This window comes from Callorhinus ursinus, unplaced genomic scaffold (genome assembly GCF_003265705.2).
Source record: "Callorhinus ursinus isolate GAN/ISIS: 27379988/994484 unplaced genomic scaffold, GSC_fseal_2.0 scaffold77, whole genome shotgun sequence".
In the NCBI taxonomy this organism is placed as follows: domain Eukaryota; kingdom Metazoa; phylum Chordata; class Mammalia; order Carnivora; family Otariidae; genus Callorhinus; species Callorhinus ursinus.
The window spans coordinates 1,324,818-1,343,486 of NW_027397139.1; the positions used below are offsets into that span (position 1 = coordinate 1,324,818).

The 18,669-nt window shown below is 63.7% G+C and overlaps 1 protein-coding gene across 1 annotated transcript in view; it reads right to left on the minus strand.

Moving 5' to 3' along the window:
- Window positions 1-1,144: 1,144 nt before the first annotated feature.
- KDM4B (lysine demethylase 4B) overlaps window positions 1,145-18,669 on the minus strand; it is a 132,845-nt gene continuing 115,320 nt past the window's right edge. Inside the window, exons 13-24 of the mRNA XM_073887231.1 lie at window positions 15,814-16,265; window positions 15,440-15,560; window positions 13,257-13,441; window positions 10,783-11,005; window positions 9,080-9,156; window positions 8,735-8,790; window positions 8,389-8,497; window positions 4,205-4,390; window positions 3,962-4,126; window positions 3,515-3,634; window positions 2,902-2,994; window positions 1,145-1,763 (exon numbers count right to left, since the gene is read on the minus strand). Coding sequence (XP_073743332.1) covers window positions 1,587-1,763; window positions 2,902-2,994; window positions 3,515-3,634; window positions 3,962-4,126; window positions 4,205-4,390; window positions 8,389-8,497; window positions 8,735-8,790; window positions 9,080-9,156; window positions 10,783-11,005; window positions 13,257-13,441; window positions 15,440-15,560; window positions 15,814-16,265 — 1,964 coding nt within the window. The 3' untranslated portion in view covers window positions 1,145-1,586. The remainder of the gene's footprint in view (window positions 1,764-2,901; window positions 2,995-3,514; window positions 3,635-3,961; window positions 4,127-4,204; window positions 4,391-8,388; window positions 8,498-8,734; window positions 8,791-9,079; window positions 9,157-10,782; window positions 11,006-13,256; window positions 13,442-15,439; window positions 15,561-15,813; window positions 16,266-18,669) is intronic.

Below are 18,669 nucleotides of genomic sequence, written 5' to 3' on the forward strand. Positions count from 1 at the left end.
CGCTTTTTGTTCTCTTTACAATATAAATAGCATTTTCAAACTACATATGAACACAGTGCCGCATCGGGTGGAGCCGCTGCATGCAGGGGGAAACCCCCACATCCCTGCTGGCTCCCCTCCAGGCCTCCCGCCCCCGCCCTGCTCCAGGGCACCTGCCCCCCCGCCCCCCACCAAGCAAATGAAAGGTTCTCGGCTCATTTACATTCTTTCCGTTCTCCTTATAATCGTTCTTTCTGGCCTGATAGCCATCAGAACACTCTTTTTTTTAATTTTTAATTTTTTTTTACACAAGCAAAATTATGCTGTCGGGCCCAGGGCAGGACAGCGGGGGGCGGGGGTCCCAAGCCCCTCGCAGGCACGCTCTCACAAATCTGACCCCCAGCTCTCAGGAGGCGGGTCTGGTTCTCTCTTGCTGTCCCCCAGACACACAAATCCATGCTTCCCAAATGGGACACAGAGGTCCAAGGTGGGTGCCCCTGCGCACGTGGCGCACCTGGGTGGCCAGAGCCCGGGGACACAGGCCTCGCCCACACAGGGACACGGCTGGACACGGGCCACCCGGGAGGCCTGCGTGGCCCCGCGTCGCCCCTCCCCAGACGGCCACAGGCAGCCAGCCATGCACCCGCCGGGAGGGCCATGGGAGGCCCGGGCGGCGCTGGGGACACTCCGTGGGCACCAAGCCCTTTTGCAGACACTGGAGGCCGCAGCCGTGCAGTGGTTCTCATGAGGGGATAGAAGCAAAAGATGGAGCAAACCAGAAGAGAGACTGTTTATTTTGTGAAGGCGTGCGTGGACCAGAGCGGGGCTCCTGGACCCCCAAAGGGCGCGGCTGACCTCCTCCTGTCGGCGCAGAGAGCCACGGGGCTGGCGCTGGCCAAGGAGACGGTACCAGCCGCCCAGGCCTTCGCCAAGTCTGGGGGGAGGAGGAACAGGCCGACGACACATGTCCTGGTCACCCTGCCCGGCCTCCCGGGCACCTCCCTGCCGCTCGCCGAGACCAGCGAGGTTTTAAAACGACAAACAAACAAACAAAAAACGAGATGCTTTTATCTCCCTCGGCATATCTCGGTTCTGAGAAAAAGAACATTTTTGTTTTGTTTTGTTTCATTGTTAAAGCCACAAATCTAGAAAACAACTTTGGGGATTTCTTTTTTTTTTTTTCCTGGTCTCTGTTTTCCTTTTTTTCTCGTGTGTGTTTTTTTTAAACAATAGGTATTTATAGAAAGAGCCTCACAAAGGTGATGTATGTACAGGAGTCACAATCTCAAAGGCTGCTCAGGAAGCAGGCAATGCAGTAGCACCTTTTCGAGAAGAAGAGCTGACATGGTTTACGAATCTGAGTCGTGGGGGTGGCGCGAGTCCCCGGCCGGCCCCCCCCCCCCCCGGGGCCCGCATGGCCCTGCTCCCTGAGTCCGGGCCGCGGGCCGGTGTCCTGCTCGCTCCTGTCGCCGCAGAGCGGGGCGGCCGCGCGGGGAGGTAGCCTCTCGGGGCCGGAGGAGGCGGGGTCAGGATTCACAGCAAGCAAACGCCAGGGCCCGCCGCCGCCTGCCTTGCTGGGCCGAGGGGTCGCCGGGCGGCCGGCTGTCCTAGAAGGGGGCCCCGGGCCGGCACTGCGCCTGCAGGAGGCTCTCCATGAACGCTAGGTAGTCCGGGTTCCGCCCTGAGTCCTCGGGGGCGCGCGGGGTGCCCACCCGCGGGCGCTTGGCGGCCTTCACCTCCTCCCCCGAGAAGGTGTTCTCCTGAGGTGCCCCCGTGCTGAGCGACTGCAGGAGACGACAGCACACAGGTTAGCGTGGCAGCGGGCGGCTGCCGACCCAAGGGCTGCGTCCCCTCAGATTCATTTGTCCAAGCCCTACCCCCGAGGTGCTGGCATCAGAGGTGGGGGGGCCCTTGGGAATGGGGTCAGTGCCCTTTAATCACAAGGACCCCACGGAGCTCTCCCTCTCCCTCCAGCCACGAGGGGACACCAGAAGGAGGCGTCCGTGAACCGGAAGCCGCGGTCGCCCGCCATCAACTCTGCCCACACCTTGACCTCAGAGGTGCAGCCTCCAGAACCGCGAGAAACGCCGTCCATACCGTAAGCAGCCCCGACAGACTGACCGGGGGGGTTCCACCCGGGCACCCAGTGGGGGCACACGCCCACCCCGCTGGGGGCCAAGGGCCCTGTGCCACTGTCCCTCATCCAGTGACCTTCTGAGAGTGACACCGGTCGCCAGGGGTGGCTGCTCAGCGCTCCTGCCTCTGCACGAACCCCGAGTCCTGCGTGTGAGCCTCCCAGCAGGCAGGGCCCGGGGACAGGGGCCACCGCCCCCGGGACAGCGGGCGGCCCGAGCCCCGTCTGTCCCGCCCGACGGGGGCTAGGGGGAGCACTGCAGCCTGGCTGCGTCTGGCGAGCCCCGTCCTTCCCCGCGGGAACCTCCAGCCTGAGGTCAGCGGTGCGACTCGCACCGGCTCTCACTTTGAGCTCGTTCACCGGCCGCCACAGCTGCCTGCACCTCAAAACCTTGCCTTTGGATCAGACACGAAAGAAAGACAACCGCAGAAGGGCTGGGGAAAAAGGCCAGTCACCGTCCCTCAACCCTGGGACTCACTGTTCCCTTTGAAAAGGGTCGAGCTTTGCCAAAGCGTTTCTGTTGGCGCCGCCAACGTCGGAGTTCGGATTTTGTGTTCAGGCAGCCGCCGCGGAGCACAATGGCCGGGGGGCCGGGCTCCCGCGGGTCTGCCTCCTCCTGGCGGGGCTGTCACCGGCCCTGCAACCCGTCCTTCCCGCCACTGACCAGGTTCCCTCCCGGGAAGCAGGACGAAGGGGAGGCCGAGGCCTTTCGGACGGGCCACTTCCCTGAGGACCACAAAGGGCTTCTGGGGGGCAGCCGCCCCCACCTGGCTCTGCCACACACTTACCAGCCGCGACCGGACCCTCTTGGGGAGTTCCTCGTCCAGGGTGAAGATGTCCCCACGCTTCACCATCAGCTGGGACCCGTCCTCAAACTCCACCTGCAAAGGGATGCAGTTCTCAGGGGTGGTCTCCACCGCCTCCCGCCGAGGGGCACCGCTGTGGGGCGTCCCCACTCAAGGAAGGGCAGCAAGAGGAAAAGGGGTGTAGAGGTACAATACGGAGAGATATGGGTGCCGGCAAACACGAGAGAAAGCGGAACAGCTGAGGATGAGCAGCCGTTGACTTTGGCGGCTGGAATGTGGGTGATTTCCCTCCGAGATTTCAGCCTACTAAGTCATTTCTCTTCCACAGTCATGGAAAGAAACTCACAACCATCCAGGTTAAATAAAATATCAGGGCACTGACCCGTACACCCAAAAATGCTTTGCACAGTAAATTTTACGTTACGTGTATTGTTTCCCACACCCAACTGGGAAGACACCTCTATGAGAAAAACAGCGGACAACTGAGGCCCCTTCCAGCTTAAACGTGTAACAAGCCCTGACCGTTTACGTGGGGCAGACAGGAGCTGTCCAGGGCCCCCCGGCCCCTCCGCCCGAAGGGCAGGCGCCCACTCACCTGGTAGACATGGCTCGTCACAGAGGAAATGAACCTGGCCTTGTACAGGCTGCCATCCGCCCACCGCAGCTCCACAAACTCCCCCTCGGGCGGGGGTCCGAGCCGGACACAGTCCCTACTCTGCAGGGGAAGAAGGCGGCAGGAGGTGAGGCCCCTGGCGCCCCTGGCCTCGGTGGGGCACCAGCGCCTCCCCACGCCACGCCTGGCATGCTCATCCGTGCTACGTGCTGGGTGCTGGCAGCGAGGAGGCAGGGAGCATGCTGGGCCTGAACTCTCAAGGTGAGCGTGTGGGCACGGGGCCGGGGCAGGGGGGACACCCGGCTGCAGAATCGTCTAGAACTGACTGCCCTCTGCTCTGTGTCTGCAGAACAGGGCGGTGCCTCCCCTGCAGGTGGCCTTGGGCAATCCCCCGGGGCCACCTCCCCGTGCCCGCCCCGCGCCGCTCACTGTAATGCTCTCCGGGTACAGGTTGTCGCTGTAGGACCCGTCGTCGAAGTTCACTTCGTAGAAGGTCTGCGTGCTGGTGCCGATGACCCGGCACCGGTAGTAGAGGCCGTTGCGGTTCTTGGTGATGACCATCTGGCCCAAGGACACGGCCCTCAGGAACTGGACCTGCGGGCGGCGGGCACGGGGCTGCGTCAGCGCACAGGCGGTGGCGGCAGGGTGGGCGGGGGCGGGCGGGGCACTCACGGTGTGGCCCCCTGACTTGTGCTTGAAGCAGGTGATGGACACAACGTAGGGCCAGTCGTCCGGCTCCATGAGGACCCCGGCGGCGTGGGCGCAAGTCACGTGGAAGGACGTGGAGCAGTGCTCACAGGAGCACTGGATGCAGGCTCCCGACACCTTCTTCATCCGTTTCCGGCAGTACACGCACTTCTGGGGGGACACAGACGAAACAGGGCTGGGAGGTCTCCCCGGAAAGGCCCTCGAGACCTGGGGCTCCAAGGCAGTGGCCCCCGCGGCTGGCATCGGGGGAAGGGACCGGGGGCAAAGCCCGCAGAGCTCCGTGTGGCCGGGGGTCCCGACCTTGGTGGAGCGTCCCCCAAACCCAGCCAGCGGCTTCCCCCAGGAGCACTTCTGGATTCTTCTCCACACACCCTCTCTGCAGGGCTGCCTGGGACAGTCACTGAAGAGCCAGCCACGGGAACATCCCCAAGCTGTGAGCAGGAGCGAGGTGCCCACATGCGCTGACCCGGGGACAGGCCCCGAGCCCACGACGCTCAGGGAAGGAACCAGACACAGAAGGCCACACGGGGTGTGAGTCATGTGGGTGACACGTCCACGGACAGGAAGGCGGCTCGTGGGTACCAGGGTCTGGAAGGGGAGGGGATGTGACAGCTGATGGAGGGGCTTCTTTTGGGGGAGATGAAATGTTCTGGAACTAGATCACGGTGATGGTTGCCCAACTCTGGGAATGTACTAAAAACTACTAAAATTAGGAATTCTACCTTCATTTTGAATATAAGGCACTGTGGGGTTGCCTCCTCCACGAGGCTGCTCCCCACCGCCCCCGCCCGCGCTGTGGAACAGCCCTACCCCCCCACGTGCCGTCACTCTGAGCATTTACTAAGCGGACCTTTACGGCCCTGTAAACCACGTTCAAAAGCCAGATAAGCAGCGCAGCAAAGGGCGCCACAGGAACGCGCCCAACGCCGATCGATGGCAATGAGATCTCATTATTAATCTGTCAATACCTAATCCCCGCCAGCCTGCGGGGACAGGCGTGGACACCACAGGCGGGAGCGGCGTTAACCCTCCAGTACGCGCGGACGGGAAGGCGCAGGGAGGCAGGGAGCAGCCCCAGCGCAGGGAGCGGAAGTCCGGCCACCAAGCCAGTGGGGCGCCGAACAGTCCTGCTGCACCCGCTGCAGCTGGGCCGGAGCCGGACCGACCCCACGGTGGAGAGCCAGGGGAACCCGATGGCTACGCCTGGCAGCACAAAACATTTCAGCCCGTGCGTGGCGACCCCTCATTCTGAGCTTCCCCATCAGTTAGAATGCGGGCCAGGCCCCCTCCATGCCATCTGTCAGGAGCCCCTGGTGCTGGGTATCTGGGTCTCCCTTGGAGGCTGCAGAAGGCGGGGGGGCAGGGGGGGTGGCAGACATTGGTGGAGAGCAGCGGTCTGGGGGAGCCAGGGGCCACGGGTGGGTGTGACGCTGGCTGGGGAGGCTGCCCCCACCTGCAGACACCCTCCCCCCACCACACCCACACACACACCCCCACACACACACCCACCCACCCACACACACACCCACACACACACCAGGTCCCATATCCTCAGCCTGCCCCTCACGCCCACCCGCCAACCTGCTTGGGCAAATGCCTGCCCTCCCTCCTCGTACTGACTGATGGCCCCTCCACCTTGAAGCTGGGCCAACAAGGGGGCAGAACTGATTCAAAGTGCCTGCCCCCAACCAGCCTCCCCTCTACTATCCCCACAAACTGATCTTTCCCACTCGGGAGTCCCCACCAGACCTTGAAGTTCTTCTGGGGATCATCCCAGCCCGGTGACAAGGGGTGAGCATGGGCGCCAACCTGGCTAACCTGATAGGTAATCTGGGCTCGGCCACGGTATGGACGGGCCGCCCCTGCTAGCCAGGACACCTGCAGCGCCCAGGGCCAGAGGCCAGGTAGTCATGGGGACAGACGGACAGATGACCAGGAGTGACCATCCCTGAGCCTGTGGCCAGCATGTGGCTCTGGAAGGTGGGCGGGCGGCTGGGCAAGCAGGAGTTAACTGCTGGCTTCCTTGCGAGGCTCCATTAGGCAGTACAAGTGAGCCTCGTGTAGAAGGATTTTTAATTCATCGTTACAAGTGCTGGTAATGAAGAGGCTGCAAGCTGGAAATGTCAGATGATCCATAAAGCGTCTGGGAGGGAGGATCTATCACAGGCACCACGCACCGCGCCGTCACTCCACCTGAATAATGAAGCCTTTTACGCCCGCGTTCCTGGAGGAGTCACCTGCAGGCCACCAGCCTCTTCCTAATCACCTGTCCGCACCGGGCAGGGCTGGCGCCGGCCGCCCCACACCCCCTGGCCAAGGCCCCCCGCCCCTCCCACCCCTCCCACACAGGCTTCCTCCGGCTGGCCACTCAGCCCTGCCAGGGGGCCCCACACCTGTGGGCTCTGAGCACCGCGTCCCCACAGGACTCCCCGAAAGGCCCACTGGCCGAAGCCCTCTCTGCCTCCGGCCCGCCCGCAGCCTGGAGGAACAGCACCCTTGGGATGCCCCGGCCGCCGGGGAATAAACAAGCTGGGAAAAGCAGCCAGATGCTGTCGGGTGCCACGAGACAGCCTGGCAGAGCCCCCCTTTGTTTCCGCGGCAAAGCGGTGGTGAGGTCACGGGGAGGAGGGGCCTGAGAGCAGGAGCGGGTGCTCAGACGGCCCAGCCGGCGCCGGACGGCCGGGCCCAGTTACCACTGGCCACGCAGGAGGCCACGAGCGGCCCACCGGACAGAAGGGAAGGCCGAGATACACGGAGGCCAAGGGAGCTGTCCAAAGTCACGTGGCCGGTCAGCGGCTTGCTCACAGTCACACTCTGCCCACTTGGCCTGCTGCCCCCGAGGCTCCCCCAGGGTGACCATCACTGGTGAGCGGAGGAGGTGGGAGCCCCTCGAGGCCACACTCCACCCAAGGCCTTGCAGAGGGAAGTGCCATGTGCATCCAGAGGGGCCAGCTACGGAATTCCTACAACTCAGCAGCAGCAACCCCAATTTAAAAATTAGCAAAAGACCTAAACAGGTATTTTTCTAAAGAAGGCATACAGATAGGGGGCCAAGAGGCACATGGAAAGATGCTCACCGTCCCTCATCGTCAGGGAAACACAAGCCAGAACCACAACGAGGTACCGCCTCACACCTGTCAGAACGGCTAAAATCAACCACACCAAAAACAGCAAATGCTGGCGAGGATGCGGAGATAGGGGAATCCTCCTGCACTGCTGATGGGAATGCAAGCTGGTGCAGCCATTCTGCAAACAGGACGGAGGTGCCTCAGAAAGTTAGAAAAACCACCACCAGGGGCGCCTGGCTGGCTCAGTTGGTAGAACATGCAACTCTTGGTCCCAGGGTTGTGCGTGCAAGCCCTGAGTGGGGTATACAGATTACTTAAAAAAAAAAAAAAAAAAGAAAAGAAAAGAAAAGTTAAAAAATATGGAATGCGATCCAGGAATTCCACGATAGGGTGTTGACCCAAGGAAACGAAAACAGCACCTCAGAGAGGTATGTGCCATCCCGTGTTCATGGCAGCGTTGTCTACAGCGGCCAAGACACAGAAACAGCCACGTGTCCACCAGCGGAGGAACGGATAGACGTGTGGTGTGTCCACACGCGGACGGACTACTACTCGGCCACAGAAAGAAGCAAATCCTGCCATCGGCAACCACACAGCCGGGCCCGGACGATGTTACGCACAGCGAGAGGGACGGGCCCAGAAGGACACGTCCCGCGTGACCCCACTCAAGAGTCAAACTCCGGGATGCAGAGAGCAGGAGGGTGGCTGTAGGGGCGGGGGGGGGGGGGGCGGGTGGTTCAGGGCGTGTAACACTCAGTCACGCACCATGAGCCAGCCGCGTGCTCTGCCGGCCGCATGACGGGGTGCCGCAGTCAGCAACGCTGCCCGGTGCGCCGGAAGGCTTGTCAGAGTGCGGGGCTCACGGTAATTAGACAAGCCCGGGGCAGAGCGAGGGCAGCCTCCCCCACGCGGGAGAGCACGAGCTGCACGCTGCACTCTGTCTTTGCACAGAGACCCCGGAAGCCAGGGACATGCTGTACCTCCGAAAAGAAACTGGTTTGGCCAAACTGAAATCAGTGGCATCCGGCTCCCGGGCAGCCGCCCTGCACCCCCCCGGGGGCACGACGCCGGGGCACCTACCAGCTTCCACCGCTGCTCGGGGATGGCGCTGATGTCCACGGGGTGGCGCTCCATCACGTTCAGGAAGCGCACTTCGGGGACGGCGATGGCACAGATCACATGGATCCACCTGGTCGGGGGGCGGGGGGCAGGCTGGGGTCAGGACTCACGGGTGCACCCCACCCCTGGGCCCTGGGGTCATCTCATAGCTGCTGCCTCCGCCACCCCCCCACCCCCCGGCAAGCGCTGCCAGCCGGTTGGGGCTTACAGGACCTTAAGGGACGTTCTGGGCCAGCGGCTCCTCCTGGTCCCCCCACATGCCTCGAGGCCCGAGGCCACACACCCAGGAGGAGCCCCCGCCACCCACCTCCGGTCGGTCGTCATCTGCAGGGCTCCTCCCCGGAGGTTGCAGAGACAGCACTCCTGCGGGAACCAGACAACCACAAGGTGAGGGGGTTTCTGCCCTAGGACCTGCTCCGGCCTCCGCCCGCAGTGCTTACATTTCAAATCAGCGGCCACAGAAGGGACTGGCCGGGGCTGGGGGGCGGGGGGTGCATCAGGCCCCACCCCCTCGCTGCCGAGGTTGAAGAACCGAGACCAGGGAGGGGAGGCGAGGCAGCCAGCCCAGGTCACCCGGGGTCCCAGGCCCAGCTTCCCCCCCCCCCGGCCTCAAAGGCTTTCAGAGCACCACCCAGCTGCGGGGGTGAGTTACCGCAGTCCAGGCGTGGGCCGTGCACCGGGAACACGTCCAGCCCTCATTGACCAGCTCAGGGCGGATGCCGTAGCAACCTGCAAGACGGGAGGGGGGCAGCTGAGACGAGGCGGCATCTGTTGCCAGGCCGCATGCAGAGCCGATGGGGCCTCCTGGAATTCGGCAGCAGCATTTAGGGCAATTGCTCTCCCCACTCTCTCCCCCTGAATCCAGGCCACTGCGCGCCCCAGCGGGAACGGTCTGGAAACAGCTCGTTTGGAACACAAGTAGGGGGAAGGAGAGCAGGGCCCCCTGCTGGGGCTGCTCAGCCCGGGCAGCCCTTGCTGTCTCCAGTCTAGTCGAGGAGGCTCTGCAGGCCAGGGAGGCTGGCAAGCCAGGAAAGCGACCCTGCAGCTGTGCGCGACTAGACGAGGGCCTTGTGGATGCTGCAGTTCAGATGGCAGAGCTGAGCCAGCTGGGCCCTGTGTTCAGGCAGAATCACTACTTAGGAAACCAGCAATTGGAAGCTCTGGGTGATGGAGGTTTGCTTAGGACCTTGGTCCTGGTTTAGAAATGGGGGCAGGGCGTGGAGGAGGTGGGCAGAAGGTCAAGAACCCATGCCCTGGAGTCATCATCCAGCAGTACCCTCGGCCGGCTGGGGTACTGTCACCCGGCCAACAGGGGCTCTGCTGGCTGGAGTGGGCAGTGGCCAGCGCCAAAGGGCCCCAGGGGGAACACAGGGAGACAGCAGGGTGGCAGAGAGGTGGTCTGCTGTGTCCCCACAGAGGCCCTGAGGGACAGCAAAGCGTGCGAGAGCCGGAGCCCGGTCCCCTGCTCTGAGCCCTGGGGGGCACTTAGCCAAGCTCCAGGCCTAGTGGGGGGCCTGACTCCTGGAGGAAAAGGGGGCTCCACCTCTCTCTAGTGCCTGGTCTCAAGGGAACAATGCTGAGCCTCTGCCCACCCCCCACCCCCCTTTTCCGCCTGTGCAGCCCGACAAGGCCCCGCCAGAGGGTGGGCTCGGCCGGGGCCTGCACTGCTGTCCCGCAGGGGCCTGCCCGCCCAGGAGCACGTCTCACACCTGGGCCCAGCAAGGCAGAGCAAACAGGCTCCTAGCCAGGGGACAAGATGAGCTCTGGGCAGGCCTCTACAGGGGCTGGATAGAGATCTACGGCTGCCTTCCTCTGCCGGGCAGCCCACGGGGCTAAACAGCTCCAGAAAGCTTCCTTCCCGTCCTGGAGGCTCAAGCTCGCACCTGCTGCCCCTCAGGCCTGAGAAAGGGGCAGACAGCCATTTTCTTGTCTCGGGCTAAGTCGGGCCCTCAGCCTTTGGGAGAGGGTGGTCGCCCGTGGCAGAGATAGATCAGATCCCCTGGACCACTCTAGAATCTCAGCTTTACCCTCTGACTCCTGTCCCAAAGGGCGCAGTTTAAAAGTGTCCCAGCGCATTCAAATGAGGCGATGGGCACCTTGTTTCTTCCTGCTGCTGCTCAGAGGGGACAACATGCCTCAGTGGCACTGTCAGAATCGGCCAGGGGGAAGGCCACCCCGTGACACCAGGTCCTGTGACAGCCCCCAAACAGCAGCCCAGAGGGAAGGGGCCGGCTGGCTCCACCGGCCCAAGGGTGGCCACCCAGGGAGGGTGAAGCAAGGGGGCCACCACCAGGGGCGGGGCCACAGGGCCTACAGCTGCCCGCCCCCGGCTGCGGGCGCGGACCCAGTACTCACTGGCGTGCACCTGCAGGCAGCACTTGGCACAGGCAATCAGCAGGCTGGTCCCGTCATCCCCGATGTAGGAATTGGCGGGGAGGGGCTCCGTGTTCTCACCGCTGGAGGTGAAGCACATCTCGGGGATCAGCGGCCGTGTCTTCTGGCCACTTTTGGAAGGAGGAGCAGCCGAGGGACCCTCCCCGAGGGAGGCCTGGGGGGCCTCCTTCTCGGTCTGTAGGGACTGCAGGAGGAGGGGGCTGCCTTCAGTGGGGAGTCCCACATGGGGCGGGCGGGACACCTGACGTGGCCAAAGCAGGCCAGGCACCATGGCCGCCCTTGACTCTGCCCTCTACCGCCCCAAATACCCCCTGGGCCTGCTCCTCACTCTCCCCTGCAGTTGCCCCATCCCCCCCTCCCAGCCCTCAACCCTGACCCAAGAGCCCTCAAGAGATCCTCCTCAAACACAGTCAGACCCTGTCCCGCCCCCACTGAAAACCCTCCCACTTAGGGTCACACTGGCACGGACACGTCCTGCTGCCCTCATGCCCCGCGATCGCTCAGCTCCAACCACACCAGTCTCCTCACTCCGCCTCCAACACCCCAGGAGCCAGGCACCATCGCACCCCGGGGCCTTTGCCTGTGCCGTTCCCACTGCCAGGAACGTCCAGATGTCTACTCATGTGTGCTCTAGAGCCCAGCCCGCCCACAGGACCAGGGGCCCCCAGCCCTTCACCCCTGCTCTGTGTGTTCTTGTGATCCTGACCACGACCGGACACTGTTTTATCTGTGAACCTACCCAGGGTTTTCCCTACCTCGGACATATGTCCCATAAAGGCCATACCCCAGTCCTCGCTGAGCCCCCCAGATCCCCTCACGTGAACAGATCATGATGAAATCGTCCTGCCCATGGCACCCAGGTCCCACACCCTCCAGGCCTGTCTCAGGACACCCACAGAGGCGTGGCAGGAGAACTCTGCACTCCCCTGACCCAGGAGGGAAGGCACCCTGTCCGCCACCTCGGGTTAAGGGACCAGCTGGTTCCCAAACAGGCAGAATGTCCACACGCAACGTTGGCCACCCTCACGGGACAAGTGAGGCCTGGTCCCTGACTCCGAGGGCTCTGACAGCAGAAGCCCACTGGCGCTGTGGGCACACTGAAACTTAGCCACTGGACTCAAGGAGATTTGCATCTCAGGCTGGCGGCCCCAGCACCCTGACTCCCAGCAGCACTAAAAAGGGCGACGCCTGGAGAAGCCGTGTGCTTTGTCCCTTTTGCCTGCAAACATCTGCATGGAGATGGCACGCCAGGCAGGGGAAGCAGCAGTGCCCTTGACACGAGCATGCTGCCCTCGGCTCGGGGCACAGACCTTGGGGCGGCTCAGCTAAGTGGGCACTAGGCTAGGAGCCTGGAGACTGAGCCCTGTCCTCCAGGGACTCACAGTCCAGGGGCTGATAAACACAGACAGCAGGACAAGAGCAGAGCTGCGGGGGAGAGCCTGGGGGGCGGTGTGCCCGGGGACAGCAGGTCCAGGAAGGCTTCATGGAAGAGGAGGCAGCTCAGCAGACTCAAAGAATGAACAGAAATCTGTCTGGTAGGGCAGGGGGCTGGGTAGGTGGGTGGTTGGGACCCTGGGGGTCAGCAGGGAGCACTCTGTCACTGAGTGCCTGGTCGGGGGCAGATACCACGGCAGAGGAAGGCTTCGGGGGCAAACTGGGAGTCCGGGGCCCATGGTGAGCCTGGTGGAGTTCCCAGCCAGGGAGCACATGACCGGCGTGGCCTCCGAACACGCGCCCGGGGCCTCAGTGAGGAACCAACAGGAAGGGCTCCTGCCAGGGCAGATGAGGGAGAAAAGAGCTAGAAGGCAGGTCAGGGTGGGCTGAGGGGCGGCAGGGCTAAGCAGGCAGGACCTGGTGGCTGACAGCGCGAGTCAGAGGCCAGGGAGAGGCCAGGTCCCGAACCTGGGAAACGGGGGACAGAGCGGGACCCAGCTCGGAACAAGTGCCTGGCTCGGCAGAGGCCACCTGGGGGCTCCTCACGGGGTCCGTCCCACTGGGCGAGGCAGGGCGCTTGCCCTGGACCCAGTCCACCCCTTGGCTCGACCCATCATGGCCCAGCCCCACGCTCCTCCTGGCTGCCTCAGGCCCCTCCCTGACACTAGATGGCCCTGTTTTCAGGCCCAGAATAAGTCCGTCTGCGGTAAAACTCAGATACCAAGCTCTCTCTGCTTCTCCCTACAGCCCTTCCAAGGGAGCCTTCGGCTTCATGTGCCCCCAAATGCCCAGGGCTTCCCCCACAGCTGTTGCCCCTGCGGCTATCCGGCGCCCCCCAGGCCTCCCGTCGGGCCAAGCTCAGCACTGACCCCACGGTGGCTCCTCCAGCAAACGGCCTCTTGGTCTCCACCACCCTCCCCGGGGCTCCGTCAAGGGGGGGTCGAACAGGTGCCCCAGCGCAGACCGACGCTGCCCCCCCCCCCCCCCCCCGCCCGCCCGGCGCTCCCCTGGCCGTCAGGGGAGAATAGGGGGCAGATGGCGCAGTAGGGCTCGGTCAGGGCAGCCGCCGCATTGAACTTCCTCTCGGCCTGGAAACTGGCAGCCTTGTTCTTCCACTGCAGGGAGAGCAAAGACCTCAAGGCCTCGGGGTCACTCACGTCCTCCTCCCCGGAGAAAGGGAAGGCTTCTAGAGGAAAACAGGAGGGCGGGAGGGGACGGAGAGAAACCTCGGCATGGCTGGAGGCCCAGAGGAACCTTCCTTCCTGCCCACCCCACCCCTGCGGGCCCGTTACTGCTGCGAGCACCGGTGGGGACAGGTCCCCGAGCTCAACAGAGCCCAGAGAGGAGGACGGCTGGGAGTGGAGCAGTGTCACTCCAACACCCTCGGGGACTTAGTGTCACGGCCAAGACGGAGGCCACAAACAGACGTGCCCCCACCTCGCCTGTCACCTGCTGCGGCTGGCCTCTGCTGGCCTTACGTACCAGCCAGCCACACCCCAGCCCCCTAAGGTCCCATTGCTGTGTTTCCTGAGGACACGGGGCTGAGCTTCAGTGCCTTGCAGGAGGCTACCCCGAGAAGCGGGGTTCTCGTTCCTGAGGCCCCCACCCTCACAGCCGCTGGGCCCGCAAGGCACGGTGGGAAGAGAAAGCAGACAGGAGCCTGGAGTCCTGGGCATGGGGCCTGGGACTCCCGAGAGGGAGGAGGAGGTCAGCGCAGACCCCCGGGGCTGGGCCTGACTCAAGGGCCAAGACTGCTCTGCCTGAGGAGGCCCCACGCAGGCTCAGGCCCCCTGCAGGTGACAAGCGCTGTGGGCCTGCCTTCTGTCACCAAAGATCCCAGGACACGTGCTGGGCTCTGGGCCCTCGGTGGTCTCACAGCAAACAACCGCGGCTTCACCCAAGGGGCCTGCGGAGTGGGGGTGGGGGAGGCCTCAGGGGCCCCTTCTGGAAATGACGCCTTTAGCTGCCTGCAGGGCTCTGGCTGCATCTGGCCCTCCAGTGAGCTCCCCCTGCTCTTGGGGGCTCTGGCCTTGCGATCGAAGGCGCCTCCAGAACCCCTCCTCGCCCTAGCCCTCAAACCCAATTTGGAACGAAAGGAGCTATCCGGATGCTTTGCAAACTCCACGGGCATCTTATGCAAAAGGCTGATGCTGGCTTAGCAGGATTTCTGCAAGAGCCCGCGCCTCCGGCTCTCAGCGGCATCCTGGCCCCAGCTCCACATCGCGTTTGTTCCACCCTCCCCACGGCCACCAAGGGCCACCAGGAAGAGCCCTGCCAAGCGGGTGGCCGGGCCGCAGGTCAGGTCACGAGGCCCGGGTAGCAGCTGCGGCGCTGCTCCCGCATACGGGCACCAGGGTCGCAGAGCCAGGACACGTCCGCGGGGTAGTCCTCAGGCCTGCCCAGCCCTGCGAGCCTCTAGCTCTGAGTCACTTCTCAAACCCCAATGCGGGGGTGCGGCCGGCACATGGGGCACAGGCATGCCCTTCGGCTCACTCACTCGCTGGCCCGCTCTGTAAACGTTCTGGAAGCCCACTCTGCACCCGGCATCCCAGCAGATCCCGAGCCCGTGAGAGGAGGAGGCACAGTCCTCACCTGCCTGGGGGCCAGCTAGGGATGTGGACGCACAGGGGCCATGGGAGCGGGACGTGGAGGCAGTCAGCCCAGGCCTGGGAGAGGGGGCTCCCGGCAGGGACAGAAGAGGTTCTCGCAGAGCACGCGAGCTGGTGCGTGGCAGGTACCACAGGCACAAACAGCCCCCTGGGCAATAACCCAGCCTCGGCATTCCCGGCACCTGCCATGGGCTCGGCACCACACGGCGCGCCTTCTAGGCACTGGCTCCATGCATCTTCCCAGCAGGACGCCTCACAGGAGTGGCAGCCCCCATTTTCCAGATAGGGAAACTGAGGCACACAAAGGTGAATGGCACCCGTGGTCTTAGGCTGTGGTTTGAGCCCCCGTGACCTGCAGCCTGCCCCTCACAGGCCACGGTGTACGTTTTAGGCCCCGGGACCAGCTTTGGCAAAGCAAGCACCCCAAGGTGGGAAGTGGAGCGAATGAGGGTGGGGGCCACGCCTTGGGGTGGCTCTGCGGGGTGGCCAGGGCCTGGCTGAGGGGACCACTGCAGCCTGAGCAGGGGCCCTTGGGGCTGACACTCCGCGTGGGGGAGGGGGTCTGGGGGCCTCACCCTCGTCACTCGAGGCCTCCTGCTTGACCACGGTCAGCGGGGAGCGGGTGGGCGGCTTGCCCAGGGGGTGACGCCGGCTCTTCTTGATCTCCATCTTCAGTTTGGAGAACGTGGGTGGCGCCTGAAAGCGGAACAGGGAGCGTGTGCGGGGGGCATGTCTTCGGAGGCACAGCAGTGCCTGGTCCCTCGGGGCAAAGCGGATGGCCTGTGTCCCTGGTCGTGGGTGCGAGGGCCCCTGGAAGGGGATGGCCGGGAGCGACTGGGGTTTTCCTGTGATGAGCCACGGGGGCTATTTCAGATGAGCAGGGCCGGGGCGGGAGCACGGGGCAGTGGGACCCCCAGGCCCCAGGGCCCTCCACCGGCAGCTCCCCTACCTGTACCTCGCTGGCTCCACTCTCCTCCTCAGGACCCGTCAGCTCCATGGGGGCCGCCTGTTCCTTCCAGGTGGGGCCCCTCTGGGCAAAGTGCTCAAAGGCCTGCTGGCAGGACACGCGGCCCTTGTCACACCCCGTGCCGGGCCGCGGCACCACATACAGCATGGGGATGATGGGGCGCGGCTTCACCTCTGGCTCCTCGCCAGGCGCCTCGGGGGGCACGACGTTGAGAGGTGGTGGTGGGGGGTTCCCTTCAGCTGGCACGGGGCCCGGGGCCAGTACCGGGGGCTCCAGCGGGGGCGGCAGCCTGGGCGCCTCCTCGGCAGGGAACTGGGTGGGTGGGGGCGGTGGCAGCTGGGGCAAGAGGGGGTGGTGGGGGTGCGGAGGGCCGCAGCCCTTCTTCTTCCGGTCACTCTTGGCCTTGGCTGGCCGCAACTTGCCCCTCCCGTCCTCTGCGGGCAAAGAGGAAAGACAGGTCAGAGCTGAGCCCAGCAGCCACACACTCTCCTGCGAGCCCCCCTGCCGAGGCAGAAAGTGACCTGCCCTCCACAAAACACATGCTTCCAGCAAGTTCAAACTGCTGGTGGCCAGAAACCAGTCATGCCTGAGCCTTGGGGTGGTCCCTGGTCCCCGTCCTCCTGGTTCTGCCCGGTGCTCCAAGGGTCTTCTGGAATTAGGAGTGAGAAAGCAGCTGGGAGGAGCTGCTTTGTGGTTCTGGGCTCCTGACTGGGGGCAGGGGCCCGCTCCAAGTGTCCTTCCTGGGGAGGGGGGCAGATGGAAGATGGTACCCGGGTTCTGTAAGTTACCACAGTTCACGTGTGCAGCCTGTACCGTTTTTAAAAAGTGAAACCTCAACCAGCAAACCATGAGAAGTGGTCGCTTGAGCAGAACACAAGAACCAGACAGGCCTGGAGGACCACCGCGGAGGGCCGATGCCGGGGGACTCCTGACAGGTGACGGGGCAGGGAGGGAGGGAGGCGAGGCATGTCTGCATTGGCATCTTAACTGGGGGCCGGGACATCAGTTAAAAGTGAATGGCGGTATGTTTAGCACAATCTCAGTCCCCGAAGATGCCCAGGTCCTAGCTCCAGACCTGTGAATGCGGAGCCTGACATGGCAGCAGAGAACCGTGCAGACGGGGTTAGGGATCTCGGCACGACAGAGGACCCGATGGGCGCAGTGTACTAACTGGGATCCTTAAAGCCCAGGATCTCTCCCAGCTGCGGTCAGAGGGAGGTTTACTGCGGCACTGCTGGCTTTGACAATGGAGGAGGGGCCGCGAGCCAAGGATGCGCTGCCCCCAGAAACTGGGAAAGGCGGGAACGCAGTCTCCCCCCAGAGCCTCCGGTCGGGGTCAGCCCTGCCCAGAGCTGGGAGACCCACGTGAGGCTGCTGACCTCCCAGAGTCAGAGCATAAATGTGAGTCTGTGGTCACGGTCACAGCAACCACAGGAACCCCAGAGGTGGTGGCCTTCGTGAGGCCCGCCGTGCTCAGGGCAAGGCATGCACGGCCTCAGGGACCCCTGCCCTCAGGGACAACCAGCCTGGTGGCCTGCTGGGGCACACAGCCCACAGCACAGTGAGCCCTGGAACCCTCGGGCCCAGTCTGCCGCACTGGAGAATGGGCACACTAGCTCAGGCCCTCGTCTGTACGTCCCAGTTTCCCAGGGGCAAGAAATCACAGAAGGAGTGATGGCGGTGACCATCTGGTCTGCCCAGGGCCAAGGGCTTCCTGGTGAACCCAGGATGAGTTGGTCAGCCTGCCGAGGCTCCGGGCCAGGCCCCTGGCCCTCTCCACCTCTCCCCACTGCTTCCCATCTGCAGGCTGCAGCCCTGCCCTGTCTGCTGGGACAGCCCAGGCTGTACTGTCCTCCTGTCTTCGGCCACCACACACCCTGTGTTTCTCAAGAGGCTCCACCGGTCCTAAGTAGGAGGGGGTGCCTGCCCCAGCCTGGCTCACACCCCAGGTCCTGAACATCACAGGGGCCCACGCCGCTCCGCTTAGAGGGACCCTGACTGCTCCCTAGGACCCCCTCCTGCCTGCACCTTAAAAATAGTAATCTGGCTGAGACGAAACCATTTCTTCCCTATAAATGCTGGGCTTGGATGGCCCCCTGCAATGGAAGGTAGCCTGTGGAGGTGGGAGAGGTGTGTGCACGTGTGTGTGTGGCAGGGGACGTGGAGGTCGGGAAGAGATGTCGGAGGGAGAGGTGTGGGGGTGCTGGGGGAGAGACAGAGCAGGGAGAGATGTGGGGGAGCCGTCACATGGGGGGTGGAGACATGGTGGCAGAGGGGGGACGTGGAGGGGAGAGTCGGGCCTGGAGGGTGAAATGGGGGCAGGGATGGTGCAGGGCCCCAGGACATCAGGCCCCACAGGCGAGTGGCAAGGCGGGTCGGAGGTTCTACTAATTTACAGAAAGGGCAATGAGGCTGTCCTATTTGTGTAAAAGGCACTTTCCAATAAACAGCTTTGTTCTCTAAGGAAACTTGATACTCCTTCCGCCCTGATAGGGCTGACCTCTCTTGAATGGAAATCAAGCTGAGCTCTCCCCTGCCTAAGGACAGTGGGACCTACTTACTTGTTTACTCTGGAGCAAGAGGCTCTGCTGTCAAAAAGCAACATGCCCGGCCTCTTCCCAGGTCCTAGACTCTGGGAAACCACGGGAGGACACACCCAGAGGACCGTTTTAGGGGACAAGCCAACGGCAGGGAAGGACACCTGGGTGCTCGGGGCTCTGTCCTCGCCGTGGGAACCACCACAGGCCCAGGGTACGGGTCTCACCCTTGGGACCCTGTCGAGCCCCTCACCTGCCTGGGCCTGAGGAAATCTTGAAATGGCGCAGGCGACAGTCACAC